This window comes from Nicotiana attenuata, chromosome 7 (genome assembly GCF_001879085.1).
Source record: "Nicotiana attenuata strain UT chromosome 7, NIATTr2, whole genome shotgun sequence".
Lineage (NCBI taxonomy): Eukaryota > Viridiplantae > Streptophyta > Magnoliopsida > Solanales > Solanaceae > Nicotiana > Nicotiana attenuata.
This window is the reverse complement of record NC_031995.1, coordinates 8,527,031-8,545,895: the sequence shown is the minus strand read 5'-3', so window position 1 is coordinate 8,545,895 and position 18,865 is coordinate 8,527,031. Positions and strand designations below refer to the sequence as shown.

The following is an 18,865-nucleotide window of genomic DNA, read 5'->3' as shown; positions in this document are numbered from 1 at the left end:
GAGTGGGGTTGGGATGGAGAGGTAGTAGGGTGGGTGGTAACAGAGAAACTGAAATTTAAAAAAAAAGCCTTTTGTGGAGAGATGGGGTGGGTTGGTGAGGATGGGGAATGTTGAGAAGGAGTTTTGGAAAATGTTTTCCCTTCTCTTGATAAGGAAAATATTTTCCAAAATATGTAAGCCAACCAAACATGGGAAAATTGGAAAACATTTTCTTCATACCTAACACCCTTAGTAGTATTAAATTTCATGAACTTTCAACTACCACTAAAATAATTTCCGAAACTTTGTACTCCTTATATTTAAGATGATTTTTTAATAAAATTGTCGTCACTTTCAAACTCCATTAGTTTTAGGCCTCATTTGTTTGCACTTAATGGAGGTCTGAATCTTAATCATTCAGATCTCAGACATTAAGCGCGTTTGTTTTTAAAGTCTGAATCTTAATTATTCAGATCTTAATCATTAAGTGTGTTTGTTTTTTTACTTCACCACCACTTAATGGGTCTGAATATGTCCGTATGATTAAGATCTATAACAGAGACTTAATTTCATTAAGATGCTATCACATATTCATTATTAACTGCCGCCACCGCCTACCATTATCAACTACCACCATGCCACCACTACCACCACCACCCCCACTACTACCACCTCCACCACCACCATGCCACCATAATCCTCAATCATAGCCGCCAACATTATCAACCATCACCATCCACTATCCCTACCACTCCGACCGCCGTATATCATTCTCACCCACAATCAACACTCATCCACCTCAAACCACAACTGACTACTCCATCACCATCAACAACCACAGCCGGAACTACCCATCATTATAACCTACCACCACCCACCCACCACCTTCCTCAGTCACAACTAATACCACCACCCGGCATTATTAACTATCACCACCCACCACCACCATCCTCAATCATAATCGCCACCACTACCAATCACTACTAACTACTAGCACGAACAACCATCATCAACCAAAACTACCACAAACCACCGCCTCTAGTCGTCATTCACCCGTTAGCCATCGCCACAAAAAACTATCATATTATATTATTGATAGAATATTATATTAGTTAGTATTTCATTTGAATTTTATGTTTATTAATTTTCAAATAAAGATAAATTTTATACATTCAGATGTTAAAAATCAAACAGTCTTAATTATTTCTATTCAGATCTTAGTACACATCTTAATGTATTCAGATGTGTATCCAGATTCAAATATCTTCATCTTAATACACATCTTGATATTCAAATATCTTAATTTAAGTGGAGGTTTTTTCACTTTCTACCTCCACTTAAATTTAGAAGTACTAAATTTCAAACACTTTTATCCTTGGAAAGTCTTCGACCACTTTGTAACTCCTTTTAGTTTTAGGAGGCTTTTTAAATAAAATTTTAACCAATTAAATTTCAAGCACTTTCGTTTTGTACTTGGAAAGATTCGACCACTTTGTACTCATTTTTGGTTTAGATTAACTATTTTTATAAGTTATTAGGTAAAAAATAAGCACTTTGAACTCCTTTTTGTTTTAGGAGTCTTAATTATTTTTAATTTTTTATTTATTTATTTGAACTATATATAATTTTACCTTACATAAATCTTTTCCTATTTCAATTATATAAGTAATGCTTCTATAAAAGAAGCTTTACTATTCTACTGTTTTTATCATCAAAACTTGCATAGTTTTAATTTAGGAAGTGTCAAGAAATTTGCACTAAACAAAATAGTCATTTAATTATTTTCTATATATTTAGGACCTTAATTATCTTAAATATCTAGGCCGTCAAAATTAATTTAATTTTATGTATTAAATTTTTTCCTATTAAGCTTAAAAACCATATATTACAAATTCATATTAGGACTTCTACGTAGCCCATATGCTTTGAAATCATATTTTTAGTTTCGAACATCATTTTTAGGTTTAAGGGTCTTAATTATTATAATTTTAAAACTTTCAAAACGGGTAGGCGCAAAATATATTTTCACCTTTCAATCAAATGCTATTTCTATGATATTTTTATATAATGAAGCAAGTACTAGAACAAACTAAATGAAGAACTACTAGAATAGATCAAATTCCTAAACATGATTAAAGCAATTATCATTTAAAACTTATAATTTTTAGTTAATTCTTATATGATAAAGTAAACACATCTTTTGAATAATACTTATGTCGTTTTTAAAAAAATTATTCTCATTAATACGAGGTAAAGCCCAACGAACGTACAATAAGCTGCAATACATACTTTACATCTATCGATACTATATTAAAAGCATGAAGCTTCTTAGCAAAATTTTATTCGCAATTTTTATCCTTTAAAACAACTTTCATATTAGAAGAAGTTATAATAAAATTAATCTTCTATTATTTAAAATTTTAAAATCAAATAAAATTTTAATTATTAAATTTTTTATTCTTATTTTAACTATATAGAAACTCCTAATATTTAGAACTATACATCGCCACCAAATTTTCTTTCGCATATTTGACATAAAACTTTACTCTCCAGAATATTGTTACTATATATTTTTTCATCTAACATTAAATGTACGTACAATATTTTACTCTTATAATAAGTATTTTTCCGTTTTTCCCACAATAATATACATGCGTATTTACTTTTAGTATTCTTTGCTGAAATATTTGGCATTTTAGTAAATGCATCATAGCAAACTTATTCAAATTGTTCATCGTTTAGGTCAATTTATTGTAACTTCAATTATCGCATCAACGTAGTAAACAAATATTTGCATCTAATTTAATGTCCATTACAATTTTACATAACTTGTTTTTTTTATATAAGTTTTGATTGATTGACATAAACATGTGCAACACACGGTACCATAAAACTAGTAAGTATGAATAATACAAAAAATGAGCTACAGTGACCTAGAAATACAAACCTTATAAAGGCAATATCATGTTATAAAGAAAAAATCTCGATCTACAACTTTCTTTCGACAAGTAAATAGATCATCAATCATTATGTGTACTATAATTTAGAAATAATTCACAATATTGTACTTTATTATCGAAGGAAGAATTTCATACGAAATTTATTTGAAGATTATTACTTTTCAAAACTTATATGTCAACTGAGAAAATAAGAAACCTTATGAACACGTAACTGGAACATATTCTTATAAACATGTATTAAGTGGAACACTAACTTTATGCTAACATGCGCTGAGATATTAACACCGATTACTTGTTTTCAAATGAAAGGTTCCATAAGTAGTCGTCGTTGTGTCCATCGACGGAGAATATGCTATATTAGGACTCTGATTTTGAGTTGCAAATCTTTAATTCCTCATTTGTGAATAACTATGAGGGCTTTTGAGCTTTGTGTGTGAAATGTCAACTAACGGGGGTTTTAAGGTCTACAAGGTTAATCACACACGTTTTGAGGTAAGTCTTGTATTTGGGTCTTGAGAGCGTCAAGGGCACATGACCACACAAGCCTCGTGAGACAAGCACATCTACATCTCTATAGGTTTTTTTGAGCGTCTTGTTCTAAAGCAAGTTTTGACTAGGGGTGTTCGTCGGTCAGTACGGATATTTCGGTCGGTATTTTCGGTATTCGGTTTCTTAAAATGTTATACCAATACTGTACCTAATTAAATACGGTATGATTCGGTTTTTCTCCTTTCCATTTTGATTTATTCGGTTAGGTAACTTCGGTTTGAATACTAACTAGTGCATAGAGTCATATGCTATAATATTCTTAATTAAAGTACTCAAAAGTCAAAAGTACAAAACTAAAAACGTTTGTTGAAAATTTTTTGTCCAAAACCAGCAAATATCAACCCAGAGAGAGAAAACTATGCATAAAGGAATCAATTTGATCATTAGAAGTGTCTTGTTACTTGCTTAGAAGTTAATTGATGAACTTATTAATAATATGTGTATTGTACAATATAAATACATTTGGGTACGGTATCGGTATTTCGATATTTCATTTTAAAATACCAAATACAATACCTAATAACGATTTAAAAAACTTAAACCAAATACCATAACGAATACCAAAATAACGAATACAAAATACCAATTTTTTTTCGATTTCGATACGATAATATGGTATTTACCAAATTAAACACAACCATAGTTCTGACTTTGTCTTTTGAAAATATTATAATGCAATGACAAATACATAAAGTTAGATTACTATCTTAAATGTTGTGTCCAGTCAATATTATCGTATAAATGTAGAATGACTGTGTTAATAGTAACAATCACCAAGTATCAAAACATTCAAGAGAGTAAGCATAAATCTATGCCTATTTGGTAACCTTTTTCTCAAATTTCAGATAAGAAATATTAATCACTATTTATATGTAACTAGAAATTTACGATTTAACGAATAATACGATGACATCAAGTTAAAAATTCAAGCCAAAACATATTGTTCGACAATATAGGCAAAATTAATTGTCAGCAAGAAAAAAGAGTTCTTCAAACTTCCAAACACCAACAGTGAAGAAATTCACAAATGAACTGAAGCATCTATATATAAATATAAAGTTGGGAATGGAGAAGGTGATGTGGCATGTCTCTTTGTCCATGAATCACATTTATCTTTTTTCTCAATTTTTTGATATTTTTCCTATTTTTCTATATTTATGTGCTATAGATTAAAATTTTCAAGAAGTCACATCTTAATTACACCTCCCTCCCTTCTTTATCCTATCTTTTTTTTTCAGTATAGTAAACCAAACGTCCCCATCATTAATACCTCAAATAATTCCACACTTAATGGCTAATGTAACAGAATATTTAACATGCACTTTAATCATATGATTTAAGCAAATTAAGAAGCAACCGTTGCCTTGATCTGAAAGCCCAAAAGTCTCGCCATGAATTTTGCCTTATGCTAGAAAGCTCAAAAGTCTATAAATTAAACCACGGGATTTGGAAGCTAATGGGAGAGATCTGTACATTGTAGTCGTCTTTGGTCTTTGCCAGAATCTGGTAATATTCTGGATGCTTTAAGGTTCATCACTTCCGCCAATAATTTCTGCCAAACAAAAGCTTCTACTTGCCAGGTTTCAGCCCAGACTTGAGTTTCAGTTCTTTGAAAGAATACAAAGAAATTTCAGTTCTTTGGCCCAAACAAAAGCTATATTTTGTGAGCTTCTAAAGTCCATAGAGGTAATCTTTCTACGGTAGTTTATAGAAGTAATCTAGAATTAACAATTACAACAGTTAAAACGTTTATAAATGTATATTTTAAAACGATCTTGCAGACGACATCTTAATTCAGTAAAAGCATTCATATTTCAGTATTAGCAAAAAGAAAATGGTGTGGTCTCTTTAAGTTTTAATTCTGAAATATTCATCTTCTATTATTTCTCCAAAGGAACGCCAAGTCGTTTCTCTCCGGAGCGCTATATAGCAATATCAAATCTTTATGGTGGCTATGACATGAATTTGAAGAGGAGGGGACTCTTGGGTAGAGGTAAACCATGATTTAGAATCAGTTTCTATTTTTTCACTTTCCTGATTTTTCCATTACAATCTTTCTATTAGAGTAATATTCTGATTCTCTTCCCATTTCATAATTGATATTTATTAGTAATAAATTAATGTTATTAATTTTTTTATTTTTTATTTTGTTTTTTGCTAACAACACAAATATGTTATAACTGGGTGTATTTGTATTATCACTTACAACACAAAAACAGTTTGTTCCTTAGGTACACATATCCACTATTCACGGCTTATGAGAGAAATTCTTTACAAACAGGATGCGAGCTTTACGAACGATTTTACTGCCGACCACAACCCCTCATATGCATGAGGATTGAGACTTTTAAGTCCAGCATGGGAGCCTCATAAAAGCGAATTGCAGTGCTAAAATTACATATTTTGCTCTTTATAATGAGCGCTGGAATAACTTTCTTTATATTTTATTTTTTATCTTAAAATTGTTTTTATGTGTATATATCTTTCCTAATGTTCATTTTACTTTTAACTTTTGGTATTTATATTGTACTTGGAATGAGTTTATATGATCGCGCATAGCGCGAGCATGTTAACTGATACGCGGCGCCTTCCTGAGATTCCTTGGAAGGGCGACGTACGGCTAGGCAACTGATGTCAGTGCAGTTACTGTCCGCCAACTGAAGTCCCCTCCGTACGCTAGACGAGATTGTCAGTGCCGTACGGGAAAACCAATATCAAGAGCAATTGAGAGAACAGAAATGAGAATTCAGAATGAAAGAAAGCTTGATTGCATTAATGAAAGCTATTACAGAAAAGCAACGCGGTGTCGAGGGGGAGAGACACCAGTACAGAGATTTGCTTGCTTGCTAGAAAGTTTTGATTGCTTGATCCCCCCTAATAGTACTTAAAAAAAATAATCCAAACTTACAGGAGTAGACCTAATTAAGCTAGAGAAACATAATGGAAGTGCATGAAATAAAACTACTCTATATTTACAATGAAAATGACTTAGTCTTCTATAAGGCAGCAGCAGGTCCGTTTTCAGCAGCAGTGTCTTTGGCATCACGGTCTGCGCGCGCGGCGCTGTTGGCTTCTGCCTGCGGCTTGGCGCTCGCGAGGGATATCGGTGGGGCGACAGAGGCACCTGCGCGCTTGTCACTTGGCGCGGCCAAGACCACGGGGCCGTCCGTGGCGCTAGGCATTGGGAGGTTCGCTAGGACGCCACGGGGCGCGCCCAAGGGGTCATGGGGCATGGCTGGAAAGCCGCCCATGACAGTTAGCATGTGGAGTGTTATTTTTACGTGGCTTAATGGAGTTTAATTGCGTGTGTAGGCTACATGTGAGAACTAGGTTTTGTGGAACCAATGCACTATTATCAGAGGTATTAGAAAGAAGAGTGTTATTGGCAGTTTTGGTCTGTGGGATATCACATGAAGGTGGATTTTGCATTTCCACGGTGGGGTCTAGGTTAGTAGGAATATTAGATAGTGTAGTGGGCTGTGGAGATGGGCAAGGAGTTTTTGGGCTTGTAGGGACTGGATCATTTGAGTCCATGATAGTGTCCATATCCGATAGAGCTTGAAATTTATTAACCATGTTATTAGTATTATTGGGCTTTTCCGAGGTAGAAGAGGTAAAGCAGTGTAATTGGGCCTGTACCTGCCCATTAGGTTTAGAGAACTTACCTGACGCTGGGTGCCTCTGTGCCGCCGCCGCCTCTGTTACTGACTTGTGTTATCTGGTGCATGATGGAATTGGCGTGAATGAGGTCGCTTAAAAAAGGTTACGATTTTCCATTCCATTTTTGGTGTTATGGAGTGACTGTGAGATGAAGGCGAATAAAGCAATGTGTTCGTAGATGAAGGAGGAGATGATGGGATTGTAAGGAAGGTGCAATTCGAGCGTGATCAAAACGGCCACATTTGGTGCAAAGGAGATTCAGGCCCTCATACAATAGTGCTTGCTTGTGGTGACCAATGTGTATGTGTGTTTTGAGTGATTTTTCTAGTGGAACCTCCATACAAATACGTGCGTACCGGCCCCTTGTAGTAGTGATTGTGCAAGTATCAACTTTTAACAGTTGTCCCAATTTAGACCCTAATTTTCGTAAGATTTCTGATTCATAGAACTGAGTAGGCAGTTCAGGGAGACACACCCATATAGCGGAGTATGTAAGTTGTGTGTTGGAGGCGATGAACTTGGGCTCCCATTTTCGTACTGAAAGGAAATGATTTAAAATAAACCAGGGGCCTCCATGAAGAGCTTTATGCATGTTTTCTTCTTTGGAATTTGATTAGGAAGAATTAAGAGCCTAAATCAATTAGAGGGATGTGCTCATTAAGCTGCCATAAAGAGGTGAGTTTGTTTTTTAGTAGTTGATGCCCCATTTTCTTGCCAAAGACTTTTACAATGACCAAAAATTTTCATGGGGTGTAGAGTCGTGATTTATCATCCGCAGTGAGGGGTATAAAAATCTCTTCATCCGTATCAGGAGTAGTACTTTCATCAGTTAGATCAATTGTGTTTTGTTGAGGAATTTGAGTATCAGTGATGTTTGCAGCTGATGTGTTCGAAATCAGGGTGTCGAGGAAAGTCTTGTGTGGGTCCAGTGGTGGAGGGTCATCTATTTGCATTGAACCTAAATCTGGGGGTTCGTTGGGATTGTTTGATGTTGCATTATTTGGGGTGGGGGCAGTCATTGAAAATATTGGTGCATTAATGATTGAAAGTTTTGTGGTTGGAACTAGAGAAAAGGTATTGATAAGAAGGAAGGTAGTGGTTCTAGAGAGAGAGGGTCTCACATCTCACTAGGCAGATGGATATATGACTTTGGCTGGTTTCTTAAGTTGCAGATATAACAAAATGAGGCACATTTTTCTCTACTAGTAGTCGTACCCGTGCGATGCGCGGTTAATATTAAAAAAATATTAATTAAATTAAATTGTCATCGGTCTTGTTTGAACATATTAGATCGTATTGGTTCAATAAATTTCAATTGTCATCTTATTTGTCAATATGATATACCCAATAATAAAATCTCTATTACATTAAAGGGACTTATATAGTCATTGAATAATTTTTTTGTTCTATATTTTTCTTTATTCTATTATCCATTGTTTAGTATATTTACATTGTTAATAGAAATTTTTATTTGCATATTACTATATTTAATATTTTTGTCTGCTCGCTTTCTTTTTGTAATACAAGAGAAGATATATTTTTTTAAATCTTGAAATATTTTTTATTTTAAATTTTATTCTGTTGTTGTCAAAAATATTAACTGAATTTTAATGAATAAAATCTTTATTCAATTAAAGGGACTTATATAGTCATCGCATAACTTTTTTTTTAATGTATTTTTCTTTATTATATTATCCAATATTTAATATAACTGTATTGTTTATAGAAATTTTTATTAGCATATTACTTTGTTTAATATCATTGTCTACTACTTTTTTTATAATATAATAGAAGATATATATTTTATTACTCTTGAAATATATTTTTTATTTCAAATTTTATTTATTATTCTCAATAATTTTAACGAATAAAATCTCTATTATATCAAAGAGACTTGTATACTCATTGAATAACTTTTTTGATCTATATTTTTCTTTAATATAGTATCCAATATTTGGTATTTTTACATTGTTAATAGAAATTTTTATTAGCATATTACTCTTTTTTTAATATTTTTCTCTACTACTTTTTTTTATAATATAATAGAAGATATATATTTTATTACTCTTGAAATATTTTTTATTTTAAATTTTATCCTATAGTTCTCAATAATGCTATCTGAATTTTAATGAATAAAATCTCTATTAAATAAAAGGGATTTATAGGCATCAGATAACTTTTTTGTTCTGTATTTTTCTTTATTATATTATCCAATATTTAGTATTATTGCATTGTTAATAGAAACTTTTATTAGCATATTACTTTATTTAAATTTTGTATGCTACGTTTTCTTATAATATAGCAGAAGATATATTGTTTTTATTTTATATTTTATTCTATTATTCTCAATAATGTTTTTGAATAAATAAACTTTTTATTATTAAGAAGAAAAACAAAAATGATTAGAAATAAAGAAATTTTGAATTGGCAGTTTTTTATTTTTTCAAATTTTAGTTTTTTATTTTAAAATAATTTAAAAACTCCAACTTAAAACTACTCTCTAATTTTAATGGACAGTTTTTTTTTCATTTTTTATTATAAAGTATTTTATTTTATTATTTATAGATATTTAAATTCAAAAAAATAATCAATAAATAATTATTAACTAAATAACTAACTATTAACTACTTATGCCATGTGGCTTTTTCCTAGGCTGCCACTTGGTTTAAGGAGAGAGCTTTTTCCTCTTCTTTTAATAATATATAGATTTCCAAAAATTGGTGGAGTTACCGTCGGCGAAGGTTTTTTTTTTTAAAAAGAAAAATTCCCAGACAGAGGTCTGGGTTGTGTTTGTTAGGTGTTTGTCCAGATTTTCTTACCATAATTAGTTTTCCTATTTCATGAAGGAAAGGACAACATATTTATCATAATTCGGGTTTTCTTTTCCTAGAAGGAAAATATAATTCTTCCATATTTGGCTAGTCCTTTTTCTTGTAGGAAAAGATTTGGACTTCTATAAATTGAAGATCCTTCCTTCTCATTCAACAGCATCCACAATGTAGCCATATGGGGTTTGAGAGTCGTGTTTAGGGGGAGAAATTTACTGTACAAGTGTCAGTGTATCACTTATGTTTGCCTCTTCGTGAGGTTGTTCTCTCGATATTTTGTACTCTCTTTTATTTAGTGGATTGCGCATCTCCGTTGTGGATGTAGGTCAGTTGACCGAACCACGTTAAATGTTTGTGTCTCTTTTGGTATATTTCTCTTTTGTTGTATGATTTATCGTTGTTCAAGGTTTGTTTTGCTAGCTTACGCATGACACCTAATTTTTTTCGGTCCTAACAGTATTGTATTCAAAAAAGCGCAAAGAGGGGACTAGACCTTACCTCAGAAAAATACAATAACGGTTATTCCATCACCCCAAAAATAACAGGAAAGGGGAAGGTTGGTTAATTGAACACCTATGACCAAAAAAATATATTAGTACATATATACGTCAAATATTACTTTATATACTCTAGGGCTACTCGTTTTGTGTTATAATACCGAGCTAGCTTTAATTGTTATCCAACTTTTAGGGTAAACATAAATAAGAATGTACCTTAAGCCATTATTGTTCAAGAAAGAGTAGAAAATTACCTTTAATTTCTACCATCAACTTGTAATCCTAAGCGTTGCTTTCCTTGAGTTGAGGATCTATCAGAAACGGCTTTTCTATCTTTATAAGATAGGGGCACGATCTCTATAGGTCACACTTATAAAATTATATTGGATATGTTATTGTTATTATTTTTAACTTGTACATCCTGAGCGAACTTGACAATATACCCTAAGAGCCTTCTAGGCTCTAGCCTATGCCTATTGCATCATATGCCAGACGGAGTCACAAACATTTTTATACGTAGGCTGTGGACACTAAGTAAGAACCTTAACCATAAGGACTTACTATAATACAGTTTCTAAGGACTCCTAGTAAAACGGTTCCTTCCATCAAGAAAACCACCGGATATATATTTTGCATATACAATCATATATTTATAATTGACTTAATACTTAATGCAGATCAATACATTTTAATTACATACATACCTAGTATGTGAGCCACAGTAAATTTCTCTAGTTTAAGAGACTATAATTTCTAACATTTATAGCTACAAGTAATTTGGATTAACAAAATTAAGTTCATCAACAGAAAAAAAGATGCAGTCAAAATTATTTTTAGTATTATTAGAGACAAGGGCATATTTGAACTCATAGTTTTCGCTCGTACCCTGTATTTTTGCCCAAAAATTATTAAAGATGTATAACTAATAAATTTTGCATTAAATTAAATGATATATGGTAAAATTCTAAATCTGAACTCATATTCAAATATAGAAGTGATGTCAAACTCAAAATAGTACACCTAAGCATATATATTCAAGTTTCAACAACAATATGTATGGTTGTTAGAGGACCACAAGACAAATAGTATAATTTCAAGTGCACTTCTTCGGTGGAAAAGGCTAAATTAAACTTTTATAGATTAGAGCCAAAACAAGTGCACGTAGTTGAATTCATGAATTAATGCGCCTATTTTTTTGGATTTGGTAATTTTTACAGAATCCACTTTCCGTCATTGCACTGTCAACACGAAATGACCCTCGTGTAATTCTGTCTTTGTCCCTATACTGCCTAAAACTGTACACTTATTTATTACTAGCCATTATAACCCCCAACAAAATTAGTTCATTCATGACTTTGGTCTCTCCTTTTTCCCACTGCTAGCCTTTAATTTTTCCACTATATAACCACTCAACTACATAGCTCGAAAATAACCAAGAGAAATTAAAATGGCACATAATAGAATATCATGGCTCCTAATTATAACTCAAATTTTCTTGTTATTTCTAGCCAAAACAAATGCCAAAATTCCGGCAATTATTGTTTTCGGAGATTCATCAGTTGATTCGGGTAATAACAACTATATTCAGACAATTGCGAGGAGTGATTTTATGCCATATGGTAGAGATTTTGCAGGTGGTCGGCCGACAGGTCGATTTTCTAATGGAAGAATTACAACTGATTTTATTTCGGAGGCTGCTGGTTTAAAAGCAACAGTTCCAGCATATTTGGATCCAGCTTATAATATTTCTGATTTTGCTGTTGGAGTTAGTTTTGCATCTGCTGGAACTGGATATGATAATGCCACTGCTGATGTTCTGGTAAGTCTCTTTGTAATAATCTTAATTAACATGTTTTTCTACTTGTAGAACAGTTTAAAAATAAAACAGTAGTACTGCAACTTCGGTTAAGGTTTTAGGGTTTAAGGTTTGGATTATGCTACTTCGGTTAAGCAGTATAAGCAGGGCGGATCCAAAATTTAAATTTTATGGGTTCAAACAACGATTTCAAGTGTAGTAACTCATAGTAAAATATTTATAGATTAGCGGACTTTTCAATAAAAATACTCGATCTGCACAAAAGTTACTGGGTTCCGAGAACTCCATAAACTATGCACTAGATCCTCCATCGATAATGTTATAGAGTTGGATGTGCGATCAAAGTTCATAGTAAAAGTCTATAAGAAAAATAAGTTACATATAAGGTACTCCCTCTATTTAAAAAAAATTGGCTCTATTTCCTTATTTGTCCGTTCTAAAAAGATTGTTACCTTTCAATATTTTTTTAATAGGAAGCATTCATAGCCACACAAATGCTAAGGCAGGTTTGAGACCATAAGTTTTAAAAATTTTACATTCATACAAATGTTATGGCTTATTTAAGATCACATATCTCAAAAGTCTTCCCTTCTTTATTAAAGTTTGTGTCAAGTCAAACTAAGATAAATTTTTTGAAACGGAGGGAGTATATGTTTACTCTTAATTGCGACCTTTGAAAAAAAACGTGTGGTCTTGGGCTTAGGCCATCTCCAATGGTACTCTATTTTTTGCACCAAATCCAAATTTGGTGCAAGAAATAGAGTAAAATTGCTCCAATGGTACTCCATTTGTTGCTCTATTTAGAGCATGAATAGTGTTACACCAAATTTGGTGCAACACTATTCATTACTCTATATTTGGTTTAATAATATTTTATTTATTTTTTTTATTGTTGAACTTTTAATTAATTATATATTGTGTATATAATTAACTTTTATATTAAGATTTTTATAATTTTAATTTTGTATCCTATTTTTTGATATATTAATTTTTGTATATATTATATTTATATAAAATTATAAGTTAATTTTATTATTGTTATAATTGTATAAAAAGAAATATAACCATTATTTAAAAATAACAATACATAAAATAAAAATACATTATAATTAAAGTACATAAAAAAGATAGTATTAGTTTGAAGGAAATAAAAAATAAAAAGTAAATAGAAGATAATAATATAATATAGAAGAGAGAGAAAATTTGGTGTAAAAAATAGTGTGATTGTTGGAGTAGATTTGGTGTTGCACCATTTTAGAGTGAAAAATGGTGCAAAAAATAGAGTGATTGTTGGAGATGCCCTTAAAGGAGTAGTACTGTGACTAGGTGTGTCAATGGATATTTAAAAACCGACTAAACCGACCGAACCGTACCGTACCGAATCGATTTTTAGGTTTCTTTTAATAAAACCGTCGATTTTTATATAAATCTATAATCGTACCGACAATTAGGGTATGCTTTTTATTTTATGAAAATAAACTGAAAAAATACCGAACCGTACCGAATAAATTTACATGTGAAAAATATATTTATATATTTAGTTCAAAAATGATAAAACATTAAATTTTCCTTGGGTCTTGGAATTATGAAAACAATTAGAAGCCAACAAGTAATAATCACAAAACATAATTCCCAAACCTATTATGCTACTCCCATTGAAACTAATTTTTGTTCCAGCATATTCACTAGCGAGACACAAGGTATTGTAGCTGTTATGAATAGCAAACTACAATGTATTGATTATGTTTCCTTTCGTATGATTTAATATATATTTTTTTGAATATTTAATCTTCTATAGACTTTTTTCTTGAGTCTCAGTCCCAGCTTGGTTAATATCTTTCCACTCGTGTGATTTATATTTTCTTTATATTAATTTGTTTAGTTTCTTTTATGTTGTTGTTGAGTAGTTAATGAATCTATACTCTAGCCATCTTTTATATTTTCTTAATTCATCACCCTTTAAAATGTAAAAATATCTAGAGAGTTTTGTTAAGTCCTATAAAAGTATGTATGTTATTGCATTCTATTTCTACTAGTGACTTTTATATCATATTTATAAAAAGATACCGAAAATTAACCGAACCGTACCAATACCGAAGAGGTACCGATACAATTGGGACGGTTTCGAAAAGTCTAATTTTGGTTATACATAATAAAATAACCGAAAAATTGGTATGGTACAAAATTTATAAAATAACCGACCGAACCGAACCATTGACACCCCTAACTGTGACAGTACGTTAAGAGAGTATTTGGGTTGACGTAGCTAATAATAGGTTAAACATTTTGGGAGCTGATAGCAATTTGATTGAATACAGAATTTAAAAAATAAAAGAATATATTAGACAAAAAAATAAAATTTATTCAAGGTACCAAAATTACTCTTACCCAACCACTTAAACTAAAAATAGCCAGTTGAAGTATAATATATGCATAATTTATGTATTATTGTGTATAATTATATATAATTAATGTATAATCTATTTATATGGCCAGAAAAAGTAAACAATGGATTTCGCCAGCTATTTGTGTAAAAATTCCAAAAAGTTCTTATGTTAGGGTAAAATACAAAATTACAATACAAATTGGTGTCATATTTTCTGAACTGATTAAGAAGAAAAGAGTGTTACATGAACTGGAATAAACATTACGTTAAGTATGATCATAATCTTACCATGTTACTCTTGTCGTTTTATTGAATGACTTCTATTTGCATGACTTAAATTATTGCAGGGCGTGATACCCTTATGGAAAGAATTGGAGTACTACAAAGAATATCAAAAGAAACTAAGGACTTATCTTGGTGATGAAAAGGCAAATAAAGTAATAAGTGAGGCATTATATGCCTTAAGTCTTGGAACAAATGACTTTCTTGAAAACTACTATACAATGCCTCAAAGAAGATCTCAATACACAGTTGATCAATACCAAACTTTCCTAATTGGAATAGCCAAGAATTTTGTAACCAATTTGTACAATCTTGGAGCAAGAAAAATATCACTAGGTGGACTTCCTCCAATGGGATGTATGCCATTAGAAAGAACATCAAATATGGCAAATGGGAATGAATGTTTGGAGAGTTACAACATTGTGGCTATGAATTTTAATGATAAGTTGAGTGGATTGGTTATTGAGCTAAACAAAGAGCTTTCTGGGATTCAAGTTGTTCTTTCTAATCCTTACAACATTATGCTACAAATGATTAAAAAGCCTTCCATATATGGTACGTCTTCCCCCCCCCCCCCCCCCTCCCCCCTTTTTTTTTTCTTTAGTTAATTAAGAAAATATTTTTTGATAGTGTAAAATCTATACAGTCAAACTCCTCTATATCGGTCATAACCTCATGAGTTCACTATAACAATCAGTTTTCTTTAAAACCAATATTTCATGTTATGTTATAATATTTTTTACTCTATACCGTCATTTCACTATAGCAACCAAAAAAAATCGAAGCAAACGAGACTATTATAAATAGGTTTGATTCTTAGATTATTAAAGGCAGCTTGAACCTTTTGAAAACCCGAAGTACCATAATTAGTTTTAAATATGTCGCGTAAAAGAATTTTTCTAAACTTATAAGATACTATACTTTTCCAATAAACAACTCCTCTATATTGATTTAAACTATTTTCTACTAGTGCTATAACGTCTTAAATATTATAGTACTTATTAGAGTTTAAGTTATACACTTATAGTTTTATTTTATTTTTGCACCATCAGTGAAATTAAAATATTGATTATAACAGGTTATTACCGATCTACTTTCTATGTTACTACCATATATAATACTTACATATTATTATAATGTGATCGGTGAAAAATTATTTATACTGTCAGTGTTGGGAACATAAACTCATAGTATTATGATATTAATCTTGTTATTTGACAGGATTTGAGGTAGCTTCACTCGCATGCTGCGCAACAGGACTATTTGAGATGGGTTACGCATGTGATCGATATAATCTTTTCACATGTAAAGATGCAAATAAATATATATTTTGGGATGCATTTCATCCAACGGAAAAAACAGATCGTATCATCGCAGATCATGTGGTTAAAACAGCACTGTCCAAGTTTTTAGAATAATTATAAGATGGAGATTATCTATTTATATGCTTTGGTTATTCCATAATGCCATATTTAATTAGTATGTAATTACGTGTGTGTATATTCTTGGATTGAGTGGATTTCTAGTTACATTACGGGTATTGTTGCGTGATGTTCTTTGATCCCTTGTACGGTAAGGATATATAAAATGAGAAAATGAGTGCTTTTACGTGCTAATTACCTTTTCTGGTGTTTTTACTTGCTAATTACGTTTTCTTGGGATCCAATTTGATTTGAATTTTGAACTCATGACTGCGATCTAATTCTTAGTTATTGTACTAACTCTATAGGGACAAGCAAGTCTAACCATGTCAAAATCAATGGGAATAAAAAGGCTACTTTAAGACCAGTGATAATCTAAAGTTGTCACGTGAAAAAACACTCAAAAAGTCAAGACTCATATTATATGCCCATTTTTTCCAGCAATGCTGCTTAGTTTATGACATTTGTCTAATTTAACGGGCTCGATACAATTATAGTCTCTGCAATAAAAATTATATGTTCTAAACCTGTGACTTACGTAATATAGAAGAAAACAAGCAAACAACAACAGAAAAAGTGACTTCTGATATATCCCCAACAGTAACAATCCATGTAAACTTCCAGGAAACAAAGGAAGTAAAAAGGAAATCTTTTAAACTGGGGATGTCAATTTGATGATAAATAAACTATAACACAGTAATACACGGCTTGTTACGTCAAAACTGTTTCTAACTAGCTTAACATCGTACTCTATGAGAGTGAAGAAGAATTATAACTCATCCTTGTTTGGTGTGTCGTCCCCCATAAGTTCTTCAAGGGAGAACTCGTCTTCTTCGATGATTTCCCCATCTTTTCCATCCCACGCTTCAGTCTTTACAATTGAAGGAGTAGCAGCTAATGGCAGATTACCTTTTCCACCTAGTCCAGCTTCTTTCACAAAATCTCTGTATATACAGAATGAATACTGTCAAGTTCAATCCCAAATACAGTGGAGAAAACAAAATGATGTGGACAAAGCTACTTACATTATCGGCTGGCGCTGGAATGCACTCTTAAGAGGTGCGTATACTCCTTTTTTAACATTCAAAGCTACCATAGCTGGATATCCATAACCACCAACACCGACATGCTTTTCAAGATCTGGTTGCTTACCAGCCGCCACCCAAACGTAACTGTAAAAAAATTGACCAAATATTAGGTTTATCTCTATATTCGAGAACAGTTCAAGCCACTTGATTTTATTACACCTCAGATCATTTCTATTGAAGAATAGAATGCAATATGTGTAGCTAAGTACACACTACTACACTTGCCTGTAGGGATTTCTCTTGAATTTCTCCGCAACAGATAACAACATTTCTAGGTATTTGTTCCTTCCTTCTGCCTTGGAATCTAATATATCCGGCAGGAATGAAACAAAGCAGATTGCAGCAGAATTACATTTCTCTTCCATGACATCCTTCATTAGGAAAGAGATCAAATTTAGTCATATTTCAATGGGTATGAAATGCAAGACAAAGGAAGAAGAGTTCAAACGATTATTAAAGTGAGCTTACTGGGCTAGTCAACTCAATCACTTCAGGAGGTGCAACATTAGTTTCCAGCTGCTCTAATCCAAACGACTCAATGGCTGCCGCTGTTCTTGCACCTTCATATGGGACAGGACTTTCCTTGTCAGCACCAAATACCAAAATTGTGGGGAAACCTTGGACGTTGTACCTGCTCATCAAAGACTGGTGACAGACCCTGATTAGAAGTGGCACACTCAATAAGGTATTGTTAAAAGTCAAAAGAAACTCCAATTAGAAATTCTATTTTGACAATTTGTAATGCCAAATCAAGGGATGAGAATAATCATATCATCCTCATTTTCCATGTAAATAGTAATTACATATGATAAACCAAGCTTACAACGACAACAACAACATACCCAGTATTATCCCACACCGTGGATGATAAACCAAGCTTACGACGACAACAACATACCCAGTATTATCCCACACCGTGGATGATAAACCAAGCTTATCTCACCATTTTGTTTGATGCTTTTTTTTCCTTTTGTGAAATGGTAGGTGTATTATTAAGATCGCACCAAGGAGGTGCTATTAAAAATACTTACAAGGTACCAACAGAATATCCCTTCCTACCATTTTGTTTAGTGCTTACAGTAGCTCTTTATTTCCCTGCTTATTCCCATTCTTTTTAACAGAGTAGGACTGAGAACTTGGAGTTAAGTGCTTGTTAATTCAAGCAAGTTCATGACCTTTTTACTTTAAAGGAAGCTAAGCAAATATTCCTAATCAAAGCTGGAGAAAGTACGTGAACAGACAGAAAGAAACATATGATTATAGAGTTAGAAATTATCAGATGAATAGAGAACTGCAGGCCAGAAAATTCGAACAATCAGAGAACCATCAAGAATGAAAGTATAGATATTAAATGATTTAATTCTTTTTCTCTGTTTTTCTTCGGATGTGGTTTGGGGGG

General features: G+C 32.1%; 2 protein-coding genes across 2 annotated transcripts in view; one reads left to right on the top strand and one right to left on the bottom strand.

The window, feature by feature from the left end:
• Positions 11,831 to 16,581, top strand: LOC109228656 (GDSL esterase/lipase At4g26790-like). Its single transcript, XM_019393814.1, has 3 exons — positions 11,831 to 12,292; positions 15,023 to 15,512; positions 16,179 to 16,581. The coding sequence occupies exons 1-3, from the start codon at positions 11,921 to 11,923 to the stop codon at positions 16,373 to 16,375; spliced, it is 1,059 nt and encodes a 352-aa protein (XP_019249359.1). The 5' UTR covers positions 11,831 to 11,920; the 3' UTR covers positions 16,376 to 16,581.
• LOC109228655 (protein disulfide isomerase-like 2-3) overlaps positions 16,861 to 18,865 on the bottom strand; it is a 7,054-nt gene continuing 5,049 nt past the window's right edge. Inside the window, exons 6-9 of the mRNA XM_019393813.1 lie at positions 17,935 to 18,111; positions 17,692 to 17,837; positions 17,404 to 17,550; positions 16,861 to 17,322 (exon numbers count right to left, since the gene is read on the bottom strand). Coding sequence (XP_019249358.1) covers positions 17,148 to 17,322; positions 17,404 to 17,550; positions 17,692 to 17,837; positions 17,935 to 18,111 — 645 coding nt within the window. The 3' untranslated portion in view covers positions 16,861 to 17,147. The remainder of the gene's footprint in view (positions 17,323 to 17,403; positions 17,551 to 17,691; positions 17,838 to 17,934; positions 18,112 to 18,865) is intronic.